The 18,360-nt window shown below is 45.9% G+C and overlaps 1 protein-coding gene across 1 annotated transcript in view; it reads right to left on the reverse strand.

Moving 5' to 3' along the window:
* LOC126210021 (uncharacterized) overlaps positions 1-9,401 on the reverse strand; it is a 131,515-nt gene extending 122,114 nt beyond the window's left edge. The window contains exon 1 of the mRNA XM_049939125.1: positions 5,849-9,401. Coding sequence (XP_049795082.1) covers positions 5,849-9,401 — 3,553 coding nt within the window. The remainder of the gene's footprint in view (positions 1-5,848) is intronic.
* Between the last annotated feature and the right edge of the window lie 8,959 nt (positions 9,402-18,360).

Genomic DNA, 18,360 nt, shown 5'->3' on the forward strand with positions numbered 1-18,360 from the left:
GGTAATTAATTTTAGTTTGTTTTGTTATTTTTAAATGTCAGGTGAAAATTATGTACTACTGTAGAATGTTATGACCAATAAACTGAACATTAAAAAAAAAAAAAACAGTGGCCACCGCGACGGAATGTCAATCCCAAGGGCTCGAGTTCGATTCCAGGCTGGGCCGGAGATTTTCTTCGCTCAGGGACTGCGTGTTGTGTTGTCCTAACCATCATCATTTCAGCCCCATCGACGCCCAAATCGCCGGCGAACGGTCTACCCGACGGGAAGTGCTAATCACACGACATTCATTCATTTATCAAAAGAATTATGAGGGAGAATGGCACAGACTTTCAGTTTTTCATATTTTTTCATTTTGATTTAGAGTGTGTTTGTGGACAGATGGCATATGTAGACTTGCAATTTAGGATTCATTAGCGTACTCAAGGATAGACTGAAGGGTGCATTTGCCAAGCAGACAGTCTAAGGAATTGTCCTCATCAAGGTCCATCTGCAGTAAATTTGCTTTTTGTGCCTTGGTTCTTTAGCCATTCTAAATGAAACCACCGGCCGGTTTGGCCGAGCGGTTCTAGGCGCTTCAGTCCGGCACAGCGCTACTGCTACAGTCGCAGGCTCGAATCCTGCCTCGGGCATGGATGTGTGTGATGTCCTTAGATTAGTTAGGTTCGAGTTGTTCTATGTTCTAGGGGACTGATGACCTCAGATGTTAAGTCCCATAGTTCAAAAATGGTTCAAATGGCTCTGAGCACTATGGGACTCAACATCTATGGTCATCAGTCCCCTAGAACTTAGAACTACTTAAACCTAACTAACCTAAGGACATCACACAACACCCAGTCATCACGAGGCAGAGAAAATCCCTGACCCCGCCGGGAATCGAACCCGGGCGCAGGAAGCGGGAACGCTACCGCACGACGAGGAGCTGCGGACGTTAAGTCCCATAGTGCTCAGAGCCATTTTCAAATGAAACCACCAGATCACGGAACCCAGAGTTCTTCATGAAGAGGTGCCAGCCAGTGAGGGAGAAATAATGGTGACAGAATAAATTCAGTAACTGATGGAGTCTCCAAACAAATCTGTGTGTGTATGTGTGTGTGTGTGTGTGTGCGTGCAGGTTGGCACAACACAGGCTAGGGCTACACTGATGACAATACGAGAATGTAATGTGCTCTGTAGAGCAGATTTTCAGCGTGATCAAGCAACGCCGCAACTGTCGCCTGATCATAGCAGAAAATTGGTCGTTAATGGATGTGTCGTGTAAGGTGGTGGTATTTTGCCTCCTGAGATGGTGAGTTAACATAATTAATTTGCTCAATTAAATTAACTCATTTACATTATTTGGGATCGAATGTTGGGGCGGGGGGAGTTATCAATTTATTTATCGTACGGATCACAGCTTCACACTAACAATTGTGGTACTGCATGCTTTACAAAATTAGTTTTTGCGCTGGCTAGGATAGCGGGAGAGGCTGAGGAAGCAATGGACTTCGAGCAGGTCGGCGGCCATCGGGGAGTCTTTTGAACAGCGGCCAAGGGGCAAAATTTTTAAGAATTTTTAAAGCCTGTTGCAGAGCTGTCCCGTAGAGCAGAGGTGCCTGTGAAAGTTGAAAGGAAGGAGTAAGCAAGCATCTGACAAGAATCGCCTGCAGTTTTTTTCCACTCCGTCAGAATGCGTCGCTCACGAGAGCCTACGGTTTCCCCAGGCAGAATGCGTAGCACTTTCCAGGACGCCCTGTGACTGGCAGACGTTTCTTTAAATTGTTCGAAATGCTTCTAGAACACTTTTCTGTGAACTGCTCGGGGCTGGCTAGTGGTTTCATGCCTAGAAAGAGGGGGAGGAAATCAAGCTGTAATGAAGGCTGAGCCGACAGCCCACATTAGTTCAACGATGTTTGCTAATGTCGAGGCAGAAGATATCGCCGACTTTTTGGTCGATGTCCAGCCGACACACTTCGGTGGAGCGCGTATTATCTGTTTGAGATATTGCTGGCGAAGCGTCCAGTGGTCATTCTCAAACGTAGTTCTATGTCGACTCCTGTTTCTTTTTCTCTCACGTCACAGAGGCTTCAGTGTATTCTATTCACTTCACCTATCCGCTCTCTGCTCTACATTCAACAGTGGAATTCCCACTGCGCTCTTAATGTTACCGGGGTTGGGGCGCTTGTGAGGAGTGACAGTTGTGAGGAGACCCGGCCTAGCAGATAGTGGGCGGTCTACAGCGACCCCAAACAGGTAGCGCACCGCTGTTCAGTACTGCTATGGACACATTTGTAGACTTACAGAAAGCTTTTGACAATGTTGACTGGAATACTCTCTTTCAAATTCTCAAGGTGGCAGGGGTAAAATTCAGGGAGGGAAAGGCTATTTACAATTTGTACGGAAACCAGATGGCAGTTATAAAAGTCGAGGGACATGAAAGGGAAGCAGTGGTTGGGAAGGGAGTGAGACAGGGTTGTAGCCTCTCCCCGATGCTATTCAATCTCTATATTGAGCAAGCAGTAAAGGAATCAAAAGAAAAATTCGGAGTAGGCATTAAAATCCATGGAGAAGAAATAAAAACTTTGAGGTTCGCCGATGACATTCTAATTCTGTCAGATACAGCAAAGGACTTGGTAGAGCAGTTGAACGGAATGGATGGTGTCTTGAAGGGAGGATATAAGATGAACATCAACAAAAGCAAAACGAGGATAATGGAATGTAGTCGAATTAAGTCGGGTGACGCTGATGGAATTAGATTAGGAAATGAGACACTTAAAGTAGTAAAGGAGTTTTGCTATTTGGGGAGCAAAATAACTGGTGATGGTCGAAGTAGAGAGGATATAAAATGTAGACTGGCAATGGCAAGGAAAGCGTTTCTGAAGAAGAGAAATTTGGTAACATCGAGTAAGGGCTTTTGTTAAAGTTTCGAGAACATACCTTCACCGAAGAGTCAAGCAGTATATTGCTCCCTCCTACGTATATCTCGCGAAGAGACATTGAAGATAAAATCAGAGAGATTAGAGCCCACACAGATGCATACCGACAATCCTTCTTTCCACGAACAATATGAGACTGGAATAGAAGGCTGAACCGATAGAGGTACTCAAGGTACCCTCCGGCACACACCGTCAGGTGGCTTGCGGAGTATGGATGTAGATGTAGATGTAGATGTATTGATTTAAGTGTCAGGAAGTCGCTTCTGAAAGTATTTGTATGGAGTGTGGCTATGTATGGAAGTGAAACATGGACTATAAATAGTTTAGACAAGAAGAGAATAGAAGCCTTCGAAATGTGGTGCTACAGAAGAATGCTGAAGATTAGATGGGTAGATCACATAACTAATGAGGAGGTATTGAATAGGATTGGGGAGAAGAGGAGTTTGTGGCACAACTTGACTAGAAGAACGGATCGGTTGGTAGGACATGTTCTGAGGCATCAAGGGATCACCAATTTAGTAATGGAGGGCAGCGTGGAGGGTAAAAATCGTGGAGGGAGACCAAGAGGTGAATACACTAAGCAGATTCAGAAGGATGTAGGCTGCAGTAGGTACTGGGAGATGAAGAAGCTTGCACAGGATAGAGTAGCGTGGAGAGCTGCATCAAGCCAGTCCCAGGACTGAAGACCACAACAACAACAAGGACACCAAACAGGTAGCTCACCGCGGTTCAGTACTACTGCTGTAAACAGTGACAAACGCCAAAAGGCGTGCAAAAGAAACGGACGCTGCAATCTGTTTACACCGAAGAGGTAGGTTCGCTGTTCAATCATGGATGCGACATCGTCACATCACTGCCGTCCCACAGGAGTGCAAAACGATTGCTGCAACGCATCAGGCAAAAAAGCGTGGGATCTGCACAAGATCCGACCTATGCTGCAGGAATATTTCTGCAACAACATCATTTGCTAATGAATGATTGGAGCAAATTTTTACTTGCAGATGACGAAGAGGAGCAAATGATAGGATATTGGTGTTCGCCAGCGAAAGGGGAAAATTCTGTTTAACAGACTGCAATTGGTTCTTTGTCGATGGAACGTTCAAAAGCTCCAGCAAGCAGTTTGGACAGTTATTTATTGTTCATGCCGATATTTGTAGTTCTGAGGAGGAAACAAACACAGTTCCAACCGTGTACGCCTTGCTACCCAATAAAAAGCGAAAAACGTACGATCGCTTTTTCACAGCTGTTAAGAGCAACGTACCTCCTGGATGGAATCCTATAGCTGTGATGATGGATTTTGAAGCTGCAATCATCCAATCAGTCACACATTTGTTTCCTTATGCAAAGATTAATGGCTGCAACTACCATTTCAATCAGTGCTTGTGGAGGCATGTGCAGAATTGCGGCCTTGTTGCTGCCTACAAGAAAAACGAAGAAATTCGTTTTCACATAAGATTGTGTTCCGCTTTGGCTCACATTCCCCTGGACATGTTAGATGATGGGTGGCTATGCATTCAGGAGAGCACGGCAGATAATGAAAAACGGCAGGATTTTTACGACTATTTTGTTGAACAATGGCTGGATAAAGAAGACATGCCAAGAGATATATGGAACTGCGCAGGAAGGCGTCACCGCAGCAACGATGTTTCAGAAGGATGGAATCGGAGGATAAATACGTTAATTTCAAAGATTCACCCAAACTTTTACTCCTTAGTAAAAATTCTCAGAGAGGACGCAGAACATCATGGGCACCAGTTTGATCGACTAGTTTTAAATCTAGGTGGGAAAAGAAGAAAGAAGTGCGCAATTAAGGCCCTTACGAGACTCCAAGTTGATGGCAATATAAAATCATTTCTTACTTGCGTGGCCAAAGCACATAAATTACAATGAAAAGGAAATGGCTGAAGCTACAACAACACTTGTAAACATTGAAAAGGTGTTCAGTTCAAGCCGATCGCCCTATTGTAAATAAATAATCATCTCGTAAATATTGAAAATAAATATGATGGGGGACGAAAAGAGACTACCTCCTTGTGGTGTTCCCTGGAAACGACACAAAGTCGGCTAAATGTCTCTTGCATATTGTAAAAGATTCACTAATGAAGTCTGAAAAGTTATAGCTTTTCTAACAATCACAATCAGTATTTTTGCGTAGAGAATGTTAGAAACAATGTCTTCTTGAGTTGACGATGAATGCATCTAGTTTCAAGACATAAATTGCATTCCTAAACGCTAATTGCTAGCATGACTCACATTAGACCTCAGTTCACGTCCCTGCGTTCCGTGGGAAAATTGAGGTTTATTTCGAAATAATTAAAGAAAAAAGTATCTACCGAGAACCAAATTCTTTAGTTGGCTCCTCTTAATACATGGTAAAAAGTTGCCACTCCTATCATATCAGATTTTGGGTGAGGGTTTGAAAGATGGAAAATATTTTCGGTTTCTATAGTTTCTGTAAAATACATCGTTAAATATGAGGTTGAGCGAAAATTATGCCCCATGTAAGATTAATCAGAACAAAAATTCCAATGAAAAAGGCCTTACGCATAACTGTGCCGCAACTAATAGTTGATATGAAGGCTCTGAGCACTATGGGACTCAACTGCTGAGGTCATTAGTCCCCTAGAACTTAGAACTAGTTAAACCTACCTAACCTAAGGACATCACAAACATCCATGCCCGAGGCAGGATTCGAACCTGCGACCGTAGTGGTCTTGCGGTTCCAGACTGCAGCGCCTTTAACCGCACGGCCACTTCGGCCGGCAGTTGATATGAAGTCGTGGGGGCAAAATCAGGTCCGATTTCTAATTTGACTAAGGCCACTCTTCCTTGCCCAAAACAGTTCTGAAATAATGTAACCTGGCTGCACTGGAGGAGTGTGAATGTCCCTCGGCAGCTGCCCGGGCTGGCACAGGCCGAGCGCTCAGTCACACAGAGCGGCAGCAGGCAGTGAAAACAGTTCTGAAATAATGTAACCTGGCTGCACTGGAGGAGTGTGAATGTCCCTCGGCAGCTGCCCGGGCTGGCACAGGCCGAGCGCTCAGTCACACAGAGCGGCAGCAGGCAGTGAAAACAGTTCTGAAATAATGTAACCTGGCTGCACTGGAGGAGTGTGAATGTCCCTCGGCAGCTGCCCGGGCTGGCACAGGCCGAGCGCTCAGTCACACAGAGCGGCAGCAGGCAGTGAAAACAGTTCTGAAATAATGTAACCTGGCTGCACTGGAGGAGTGTGAATGTCCCTCGGCAGCTGCCCGGGCTGGCACAGGCCGAGCGCTCAGTCACACAGAGCGGCAGCAGGCAGTGAAAACAGTTCTGAAATAATGTAACCTGGCTGCACTGGAGGAGTGTGAATGTCCCTCGGCAGCTGCCCGGGCTGGCACAGGCCGAGCGCTCAGTCACACAGAGCGGCAGCAGGCAGTGAAAACAGTTCTGAAATAATGTAACCTGGCTGCACTGGAGGAGTGTGAATGTCCCTCGGCAGCTGCCCGGGCTGGCACAGGCCGAGCGCTCAGTCACACAGAGCGGCAGCAGGCAGTGAAAACAGTTCTGAAATAATGTAACCTGGCTGCACTGGAGGAGTGTGAATGTCCCTCGGCAGCTGCCCGGGCTGGCACAGGCCGAGCGCTCAGTCACACAGAGCGGCAGCAGGCAGTGAAAACAGTTCTGAAATAATGTAACCTGGCTGCACTGGAGGAGTGTGAATGTCCCTCGGCAGCTGCCCGGGCTGGCACAGGCCGAGCGCTCAGTCACACAGAGCGGCAGCAGGCAGTGAAAACAGTTCTGAAATAATGTAACCTGGCTGCACTGGAGGAGTGTGAATGTCCCTCGGCAGCTGCCCGGGCTGGGACAGGCCGAGCGCTCAGTCACACAGAGCGGCAGCAGGCAGTGAAAACAGTTCTGAAATAATGTAACCTGGCTGCACTGGAGGAGTGTGAATGTCCCTCGGCAGCTGCCCGGGCAAGCACAGGCCGAGCGCTCAGTCACACAGAGCGGCAGCAGGCAGTGAAAACAGTTCTGAAATAATGTAACCTGGCTGCACTGGAGGAGTGTGAATGTCCCTCGGCAGCTGCCCGGGCTGGCACAGGCCGAGCGCTCAGTCACACAGAGCGGCAGCAGGCAGTGAAAACAGTTCTGAAATAATGTAACCTGGCTGCACTGGAGGAGTGTGAATGTCCCTCGGCAGCTGCCCGGGCTGGCACAGGCCGAGCGCTCAGTCACACAGAGCGGCAGCAGGCAGTGAAAACAGTTCTGAAATAATGTAACCTGGCTGCACTGGAGGAGTGTGAATGTCCCTCGGCAGCTGCCCGGGCTGGCACAGGCCGAGCGCTCAGTCACACAGAGCGGCAGCAGGCAGTGAAAACAGTTCTGAAATAATGTAACCTGGCTGCACTGGAGGAGTGTGAATGTCCCTCGGCAGCTGCCCGGGCTGGCACAGGCCGAGCGCTCAGTCACACAGAGCGGCAGCAGGCAGTGAAAACAGTTCTGAAATAATGTAACCTGGCTGCACTGGAGGAGTGTGAATGTCCCTCGGCAGCTGCCCGGGCTGGCACAGGCCGAGCGCTCAGTCACACAGAGCGGCAGCAGGCAGTGAAAACAGTTCTGAAATAATGTAACCTGGCTGCACTGGAGGAGTGTGAATGTCCCTCGGCAGCTGCCCGGGCTGGCACAGGCCGAGCGCTCAGTCACACAGAGCGGCAGCAGGCAGTGAAAACAGTTCTGAAATAATGTAACCTGGCTGCACTGGAGGAGTGTGAATGTCCCTCGGCAGCTGCCCGGGCTGGCACAGGCCGAGCGCTCAGTCACACAGAGCGGCAGCAGGCAGTGAAAACAGTTCTGAAATAATGTAACCTGGCTGCACTGGAGGAGTGTGAATGTCCCTCGGCAGCTGCCCGGGCTGGGACAGGCCGAGCGCTCAGTCACACAGAGCGGCAGCAGGCAGTGAAAACAGTTCTGAAATAATGTAACCTGGCTGCACTGGAGGAGTGTGAATGTCCCTCGGCAGCTGCCCGGGCAAGCACAGGCCGAGCGCTCAGTCACACAGAGCGGCAGCAGGCAGTGAAAACAGTTCTGAAATAATGTAACCTGGCTGCACTGGAGGAGTGTGAATGTCCCTCGGCAGCTGCCCGGGCTGGCACAGGCCGAGCGCTCAGTCACACAGAGCGGCAGCAGGCAGTGAAAACAGTTCTGAAATAATGTAACCTGGCTGCACTGGAGGAGTGTGAATGTCCCTCGGCAGCTGCCCGGGCTGGCACAGGCCGAGCGCTCAGTCACACAGAGCGGCAGCAGGCAGTGAAAACAGTTCTGAAATAATGTAACCTGGCTGCACTGGAGGAGTGTGAATGTCCCTCGGCAGCTGCCCGGGCTGGCACAGGCCGAGCGCTCAGTCACACAGAGCGGCAGCAGGCAGTGAAAACAGTTCTGAAATAATGTAACCTGGCTGCACTGGAGGAGTGTGAATGTCCCTCGGCAGCTGCCCGGGCTGGGACAGGCCGAGCGCTCAGTCACACAGAGCGGCAGCAGGCAGTGAAAACAGTTCTGAAATAATGTAACCTGGCTGCACTGGAGGAGTGTGAATGTCCCTCGGCAGCTGCCCGGGCAAGCACAGGCCGAGCGCTCAGTCACACAGAGCGGCAGCAGGCAGTGAAAACAGTTCTGAAATAATGTAACCTGGCTGCACTGGAGGAGTGTGAATGTCCCTCGGCAGCTGCCCGGGCTGGCACAGGCCGAGCGCTCAGTCACACAGAGCGGCAGCAGGCAGTGAAAACAGTTCTGAAATAATGTAACCTGGCTGCACTGGAGGAGTGTGAATGTCCCTCGGCAGCTGCCCGGGCTGGCACAGGCCGAGCGCTCAGTCACACAGAGCGGCAGCAGGCAGTGAAAACAGTTCTGAAATAATGTAACCTGGCTGCACTGGAGGAGTGTGAATGTCCCTCGGCAGCTGCCCGGGCTGGCACAGGCCGAGCGCTCAGTCACACAGAGCGGCAGCAGGCAGTGAAAACAGTTCTGAAATAATGTAACCTGGCTGCACTGGAGGAGTGTGAATGTCCCTCGGCAGCTGCCCGGGCTGGCACAGGCCGAGCGCTCAGTCACACAGAGCGGCAGCAGGCAGTGAAAACAGTTCTGAAATAATGTAACCTGGCTGCACTGGAGGAGTGTGAATGTCCCTCGGCAGCTGCCCGGGCTGGCACAGGCCGAGCGCTCAGTCACACAGAGCGGCAGCAGGCAGTGAAAACAGTTCTGAAATAATGTAACCTGGCTGCACTGGAGGAGTGTGAATGTCCCTCGGCAGCTGCCCGGGCTGGCACAGGCCGAGCGCTCAGTCACACAGAGCGGCAGCAGGCAGTGAAAACAGTTCTGAAATAATGTAACCTGGCTGCACTGGAGGAGTGTGAATGTCGCTAAGCAGCTGCCCGGGCTCGCACAGGCCGAGCGCTCAGTCACACAGAGCGGCAGCAGGCGGTGGCCGGGCAGGTAGTGGCGCAGCATTTGCGACACACCCTGCGCCGGTCCCTCAGCATCCTGGATTTCTCACAAGTGTCGCCACATTCCAGTTTATCACGAGTGTCTACAACTCAGTGTTACCACCCCGGTTTTTAATTTCAACGAAGCTCGAAGGCTGTTTGACCTTTCTGTATGCTGTGTTGGTCCCTCTCCACATGTTTCATGCAACATTGAGTGATTTCACTCCCATACTTTTTCACCCTTTTCCGTGGGGAGAGCGACCACCGACCGGGGGTCATTAATGCTCGGTTTACACCAGCAAGTTGTTGCAGCAATTTACTTGCGCGGAAGAACTTGCCGCGCGATTTGCCAGTGTAAACACATCGCCAAGTCGACTTGCGACCGTAGCAGTTTATTGCGGAAGTTGCTTGCTGCACGTTTTCCGCTTCCAGTGTGAACACCACGCGAGAAGTATCTGCAAGTCACTTGCAGCTTTTAGGATTTATTTCTATTTCCTGCAAGTAGGAAGCGCAAGTTATAGTAAGTATGTCGTCTGCATAACACTCATATTTAACTTTTTACTCCATGTGGTGACATAATTTTATGCAACCAGCTTACGTATGTATTATATGCAAACAAATTTCAGAAATGGAGGAGAAACGGGAATGGATGAAGCAGGTTACAGAATATTTTATTGAATCCGTGGAGAGCTACCCAGAAATACGGAACGTGCATAACCGAGACTTTAAGGATAGAGTGAAGAAGATGAGCGCATTAAATGAAATCTCGTCGATATTCGACACATCTGTGAAAGAAGTACATAGAAAGTAACATAACTTGAAGAGACAACTCCTTTGCCACCTGCATCCACTCGCTTGTTGATTTAGGAGTCTAGAAAAAGACGATGTGTAATTATTACATGTTCTATTTAATTAGCTTGTCACTTTCCATTTTATGAGCATTAGGAAAAAAAAATTTTATAAGCATATCATTCTGGAAAATGCAGTTTATTTCAATAAAAATTTAATTTCATTGTTGTGTTTTCACATACCTTCAAATAATTTTCGCCTTTCAAGACGTTAAAAATGGCTCTACACACATTGGGTACGATCAGAGAAATCGTGCTGACGGGAAAATGAAACAAGTACATTAGGGAGTTGTATGGGTCTCCTACAAAGAAAAGATTTCAAAATTGAAACTTTTTTTGGTTGTATGTTTCACATAAATAAATGAAATGCCTATTTTATTCGTAGCACAATGGTAGCTATAAATCATAGAGTGACTAGCAAAACTTCCTTTGCTGAAATAGCAGTACGGAAGTTTGTCTCTCGTTTGGATATGACGGGCGCTATTAACATCAACAAATACTCCAGATCATTTGAGGACATTTGCAAAAGTATCCATGCTCTCGATACTAAGTTCTTGCAAAAGGCACCATTTTGCGATCTTCACATTATCTACTCTCTAACCCAAATACTTCCCTTTTCTTTACGTTTTCCATTACAATTACAAGAGCTGCAGCATATCTCACCTGCCTACTTGTATTTTACACATCGGCTGACACTTGCAGTGAAGCATTGTAAACATACAGTAAGTATCAGCAAGTTGTTGACCCAAGTTTCTTGCTTCTTGCCAAAGAGCTTGCGGAAGAATCTTGCTTAATTCTTGAGCTGCTGTGTAAACACAGCTGCAGGCGGCTCGCAATAACTTGCAGCAATAACTTCTGCAAGCGACTTGCTAGTAGTGTACCAGCTTAAGGTGTGACGTTCGCGCGTGGCGCCGCCGCCGTAGCCTCCACTGGCTACTGGCACGACCAGGGCGACTCCCGGCGCGAGGAGGTGGCGCCCTGCACGGCGGGAACGCAGAGCAGCCGGGACTGGGGCTAGCGTTGACTGGCCGTCGGCCGCGCCACCTCCTCGCGCCGGCTGTCGCCCTGGTCGTGCCAGCAGAAGGACGCGGACGTGCAGGGAAGGAAGGAAAGCTGCTAGATGAATTGAAATAGTTTTTAATTAAATGAAACAACAAGTTTACTGTTACCAGTCACTGTTTATTTATCTCGACGACGCGTTTCAAAGGTTTAAACCCTCCATCATCAGGTTGATTTACATTTGTTAGTATGACATTTGTGTGTGTTTTGTGTTATGAGTTTTTGGAGGAACTTGTGGCACTGTCTTGTCTAGTGGAGGAAAAAAAAAGAAAAAACACTATTTCAGAGCGTGGTTTTGGGTTTCCTTTGACAAAAAATTAAACTTGTATCTAACGGTGAACATAAAATAAGTAAAATAATGTACCTCCAGTGGTCACAGATTCCTTTCACTGTCGTAACACATCACGTGTATTTTGTAAACAAATATGGTTTCGGAAACTATTGGGTGGACCGTATAGCAGAAGAGAAAACATTATCACAAAGTACAAAGAGTATACAGGGTGTTACGAAAAGGTACGGCCAAACTTTCAGGAAACATTCCTCATGGAATGGAAACACACAGCAACAGAACGTACCAGCGTGACTTCAAACACTTTGTTACAGGAAATGTTCAAAATGTCCTCCGTTAGCGAGGATACATGCATCCACCCTCCGTCGCACGGAATCCCTGATGCGCTGATGCAGCCCTGGAGAATGGCGTATTCTATCACAGCCGTCCACAATACGAGCACGAAGAGTCTCTACATTTGGTACCGGGGTTGCGTAGACAAGAGCTTTCAAATGCCCCCATAAATGAAAGTCAAGAGGGTTGAGGTCAGGAGAGCGTGGAGGCCATGGAATTGGTCCGCCTTTACCAATCCATCGGTCACCGAATCTGTTGTTGAGAACCGTGCGAACACTTCGACTGAAATATGCAGGAGCTCCATCGTGCACGAACCACACGTTGTGTCGTACTTGTAAAGGCACATGTTCTAGCAGCACAGGTAGAGTATCCCGTATGAAATTATGGCGGTGAACCGAGGAAGTACAGTACATACTGACGAAACTAAAATGAGCTCTAACATGGAAATTAAGCATTTCCGGACACATGTCCACATAATAGCTTTTCTTTATTTGTGTGTGAGGAATGTTTTCTGAAAGTTTGGCCGTACCTTTTTGTAACACCCTGTATACGTCATAGCAACATTATTACAGTATAAATTTTAAAGGATTTGGAGGTGTAGTTTTGAGGTGTCGAATACATTTGTTGGAATAAATCCTTCAGGTGGTATACTGTATAACTCCGATTTCGACAAGTTAAAATAGCTTAAACTTCATACTCGTTTGTACGATCATGTGAAGTGCTACAAACTTTAAGTACAATAATCATATTGGCACAGTGGTAAAATCATACACAAATAACAATTTTGGTTGGGATTCATAAATAGATATGAAAGGCTGGAGGTAGAGGGGGAGGAAGAGAAAGAGAAAGTGAGAGGGAGAGAGAGGGTGGAAAGAGTGATTGTATGAGAGCAAACCCCACAAGGCAAGGGGTCTTAAGATTCTATCTGTTACATGTAATAACTGTCTAAGGGTTAATATTGGACATCGCCGCACCGTTTCAGTGAAACAGAAAGGAAACCAGTCGCAAAAATTTGTCAATATTCCTTTCTTCATCACGTACCCCTCAGAGAATTTCTGTGTACTACCAATGAAGCTTTGTTTAGTTGCATACTTGTTAATTGTATCTGGAGAAGTTTCGTGCATAGCAATCTATTTATCAATTTTATATGGTGAAAAGAAGAATTAGTCTTTGAGCACACAATAAATGAATGTGTATATCGCTTACGTTTTGTTTGGGATACCTCACTGAGATGTCCTCGTGTACACCTGAGGGTGGGTGTGGCCACCGTCTGGGGGGATGTGCACCCCAGTTCGTAAAACCGGCCCCATAAAGTCAACACATGAACATAAAATGAAATGTAAGGTATTGCATATGATTACTTACCTTCACAGTAGGTGCTGAAAGTTCGTCCGTTCACTTCAGCACACATGTGAGCACGCTCTTCGTATAAACCCATGTCAGTTCTTCTGTTTTGATGCTATTGATGAGATAGTGGATCTTGGTCTTGAGCTCTTCAACTGTGTGTGGATACAAAGAGAGTTCAAAAAGTTTTGCACAGTCGTCTCTAATTTTTTTTTATTTTTTGCAGGAGGAAAATGAAACTTTTTTATGAACGTACTTGGAACATTTAGTATAAGTTGGCATATAAAAGTATTTTCTTTTATTTACAGGTGAGCCATAATGGACTGTGAAGTAGATGTCAGGTTGCAACAACGGCCGGTGACTGAGTTCCTCTTCAAGACTGGTGATACCTCTGCCATATCGATTCACGTGTAGCTGCTCCCTGTTTATGGAGAGAACACAGTGGATCGCAGCAGTATCCAGCGGTGGTTGCAGAGGTTTAAACAAGCTGATTCCTCTCTACTGGACAGTCCACGATGTGGTAGACCATCGATGGCAGTGAGTCATGTGAATAAGGAGACCATTGATCAAATCACCCAAAATGACAGATTCCTTTTCACAAAGGAAAGGCTAAAAGAAAAAGCTAGTATTTACATCGTCTAGGGCAACAATAAAAAAGAACAAACAAAGAATACAAAAAAAAATCGTGCTGTGTAGAAACACCGATAGCGGTGGAGAGGTTGTGGTGAGTGGCGCTATCAGAGTCAAGAGAAGCCGAACTGAGAAAATTAAACCTGCGAAACCGAAGCGCGAGAAAAAACACGAAAAGCTAACACTGAGGAGACGAAATTTGAAGCCCCCTTCTCGCGATGGTCATGTGGCAGTGTTCAAAGATACAGAATTGTTGAGACGGATGGCTATTATTTTTCATTCTGCCGAAGTAAATCTTGATTATAACGTAAAGAAGACGGTACTCAAGTCAGGCTGAGACGTCAGCTACGAAGAGCGGAACGAAGGGCTGAAGGGGAGAAAGGAAGCCTAAAAAAGTAAAAAATAAAAAAATACAAAAAATATAATAGCTCAGTCTGTAAGAGAATTGCGCACAAAAAGCAGAGCTCCTGGGTTCGAGCCCTGGTGCGGCACACTCTTTTAGTCTACCAGGGAGTTTAACAACAGTACACAACCCGCTGAAGAGAGAGATTCATCCTGGAATAATGATAAGCTTTGAGTGTGCTCGTACACGTGTCGGAGAAAGAGTTCAAACGATTTATTATCTCGCGCTGATACCCATCAGAGGCCTTTGAGACGTATCTATCGGTAAGCTGCCAGATACAGCCCCGAAATTTATATCAGATGTACTCCGCTGTCATAAAAGATGATGTCATCCGCCGTGTGATAACCGCTATCGAAAACATGGCTCAAGGAACGCGTAAACACTTGAGCGACTATTAATCTCCAGATTTTTCAAGTTTTCAGTATTTAATGTCGCCAGTTTCCTCCAACTTCAAGCTTCGAGCTCAGATCTCGACTGCAGGTTGCCTAGATGCAAAAAATACATTCAAACTGGTAACATTTTATGAGACATTATTTCACTCTTAGACGACTAAGGTGTCAGGTTAATACCGAGACACACAATTATTAATAGTCTGCTCTTTGCTGATAACAGTTATTCAGAAGAAAGAAAATGACCTGCTATTTACAATACATGGCCGAAATGAAATATGTAAAAACCAACATGTAAAAATATCAGTAAAAATATCCTAAAGTATTGACATTCAAAAGGAAATTCCAAGTAAATGCCAGAACAGTACAAAATGAGCGGTCAATAGAACAGGTGTCATATTTTCAGCTGTTAGTCTGCAGTGTTACGTACAAATATGAAAACGTGTTGCTAATAAATCAAATAAGTTTCAAATGATACCTAGTAGAAGACAAAGAACATTTGGTGACAAGACAAGGAAGGACAGAAAGCAAAAATTTTACAACGTGATGTCTATGCCACTTCTAACGTAAATAATCTTGAACATAATTAAGGAAGACAACAGAAGAATACAGTTACCTGAAATTATATTTTTAAGGTAGACTGAAGGAAGTACGATAAGAGATTGAAAATAAAACAGTATTACAAGAAAAGAATATACACAGTGTAAATGAAAACAATAAGCAGGAGAAGACTGCAAAAGGTAGGAACAGCACATCAACATAATGGACGAAGACACGTAAGTTAAGTAGATAAGTTATGCAAGTAATCGAGTTTGGATCAGAAGGAACCAAGGATGGTTCAAATGGCTCTGAGCACTATGGGACTTAACATCGGAGGTCATCAGTCCCCTAGAACTTAGAACTACTTAAACCTAACTAACCTAAGGACATCACACACATCCCCGAGGCAGGATTCGAACCTGCGACCGTAGCAGTCGCGCGGTTTCCGGACTGAAGCGCCTAGAACCGCTCGGCCACAGCGGCCGGCCGAACGAGGGATGTAGCATGCAACAAGCTGTCTATCTATTCCATGAAGAGAAGAAAATAAGAATTATTTGATTGACTGATAGGTACAAATGTAACTCAGATTTCAAAGTGTTTTTCCTAAAATCGAGAAGATTGCCTACTGAGTAATAAAACTAACATTCATGGCTCATATTTAGTAGAGCAAGAGAAGAACTTACATTGTTTATTGTAACCATGGAAAAAGTGAAATAAAATAATTATGCAACAGCTAGGCAAATGTAACAGAGTGTAATTTTCGTCCAAATAGTACGGTTCCTGAAGCCACAGACAACGCATAACCTACGTAAGTGATGTCCAAACGCGCATAGAGGTTGGTGACGAGACTTATTCTTTACTTCACCACTCTGGAAAAGTGAGAGATTTCTAATAGTATGAAAATAGTGCCAGCAGTCATACATAATGTTTATATGGTGTTGAATTTATCATAAATCCAGGCCTCAGAAGCCTGTCAGCTTAATACCAAACTTACAAGTGGAACACGCGGAATTTTTGAACCGTGAGTTTGAGAGGTCTCTCTTATAAAATACTAAAAAAAAAAACCGGATCGATTCCACGAAGCCGAGCTGAGAGAAACGTCAGTCTGGGTACGAGTCAAACGTAGGAACACGCGACGCAATACTGACCCGATTACTTTTCGAAGGTAGATTGGAAAAAGCTTTTGTAGATTTCGAGAAAGCTTTCGACAACTTTGACTGTAATACACTCTCTGAAATTCTGAAGGAAGCAGAGATAAAATATACAGAGCGGAAAGTTATCTATAACTTCCACAGATATCCGGATTGCAGTTATAGAGTCGTAGGACATGAAAGGGAAGCAGTGGTTGAGAAGGGAGTAAAACAGGATTACAGTCTATCCCCGATGTTAGTCAATATGCACAGCGATGTTATGCAATCTTACATGAGCAAGCAGTAAAAGAAATGAAGGATAAATTTCCAAAGGCAATTAAAGTTCCGGGACAAGACATAAAAATCTTGTTTGGTTGATGATATTGTAATTATGTCAGAGAAGGCAAAGGATAAGGAACAATAGTTTAACGGAATAGATAATGTCTTGAAATGGTGTTACGAGATAAACACTGAGATAAAGTAAAACAAGGGTGACAGCATGTGGTGCAGCTAAATCACGAAACTGAGAGTCTTACGACAGGAAATCAGCCACTACAAGATGTAGACGAGTTTTAATAGATTAGTAATAGCAGGATAAGCGTTCCTGAAAAAGAGAATTTTGTTAACATCCAGTTTAAATTTAAGTGGCTGGAAGTATTTCCTGCCATTTTTTGTTGATAGTGTAGTCTTGAGTGAAAGCGACCGTGGAGGATATACGGTTCAGACAAGAATGATATACACTGAAGCGGCTAAGAAACTGGTATAGGCATGCGTATTCAAAAACAGGGGTATGTAAACAGGCAGAACACGGAGCTACAGTCGGCGACGCCTACATTCAACAAGCATCTGGCGCAGTTTTTAGATCGATTACTGCTGTACTGCTGCTACTATGGCGCGTTATCAAGATTTAAGTGAGTCTGAACGTAGTGTTACAGTCGGCACACGAGAGATGGGACACAGCACATCCGAGGTAGCGATGAAGTGGGGATTTTCCCGTACGACCATATCACGAGTGTACCGTGAATGTCAGGAATCCGGTAAAACATCAAATCTCCCACATCACTGCGATCGGAAAAAGATGCTGCAAGAACGGGACCAATAACGACTGAAGAGAATCGTTCAACGTGACAGATGCGCAACCCTTCCGCAAATTGCTGCAGATTTCTATGCAGGGTCATCAACAAGTGTCAGCGTGCAACCATTCAACGAAACACCATCGATATAGGCTTTCGGAGCCGATGGCCAACTCGTGTATCCTTGATGATTGCACGACACAAACCTTTGCGCCTCACCTGAGGCGGTCAACACCGACAATGGATTCTTGAGTACTCTAAACATGTTGCCTGTTCGGACGAGCCTCGTTTCAAATTGTATCGATCGGATGGACGTGTAGGGGTATTGAGTCAACCTCATGAATCCATGGACCATGCCTATCAGCAGGAGACTTTTCACGCTGGTGGAGGCTGTGTAATGGTGTGGGTCGTGGGCAGTTGCAGTGATATGGGAGCCCTGATACGTCTAGATACGACTGTGACAGCATCCTGTGTCATCACCTGCATCCATTCATGTACATTGTTCATTCCAACGGACTTGGACAATTCCAGCAGAACAATGCGACTCACCACACGTCTAGAATTGCTACAGAATGGCTCCAGGAACACTTATTCTGAGTTTAAACACTTCCGCTGGCCGCCAAACTCCCCTGACATGAACATTATTGAGCACATCTGGGATGCCTTGCACGCGCTTTTCAGAAAAGATCTCCACCTTCTCGTACTCTTACGGATTTATGGACAGCCCTCCAGGACTCACGGTGTCACTTCCCTCCAGCACTACTTCAGACATTAGTCGAGTCCATGCCACGTCGTGGTGCGGCACTTCTGCGTGCTCTTGGGGGCCGTACACGATATTAGGTAGGTGTAACAGTGTTTTTGGCTCTACAGTGTAGAAGCTTTTGATTTATAATTCTACAGAAGAATGCTGAAGATTAGATGGGTAGCTCGAATAACTAGTGAAGCG

The sequence above is a fragment of the Schistocerca nitens genome, chromosome 10, assembly GCF_023898315.1.
Source record: "Schistocerca nitens isolate TAMUIC-IGC-003100 chromosome 10, iqSchNite1.1, whole genome shotgun sequence".
Taxonomy (NCBI): Eukaryota; Metazoa; Arthropoda; class Insecta; order Orthoptera; family Acrididae; genus Schistocerca; species Schistocerca nitens.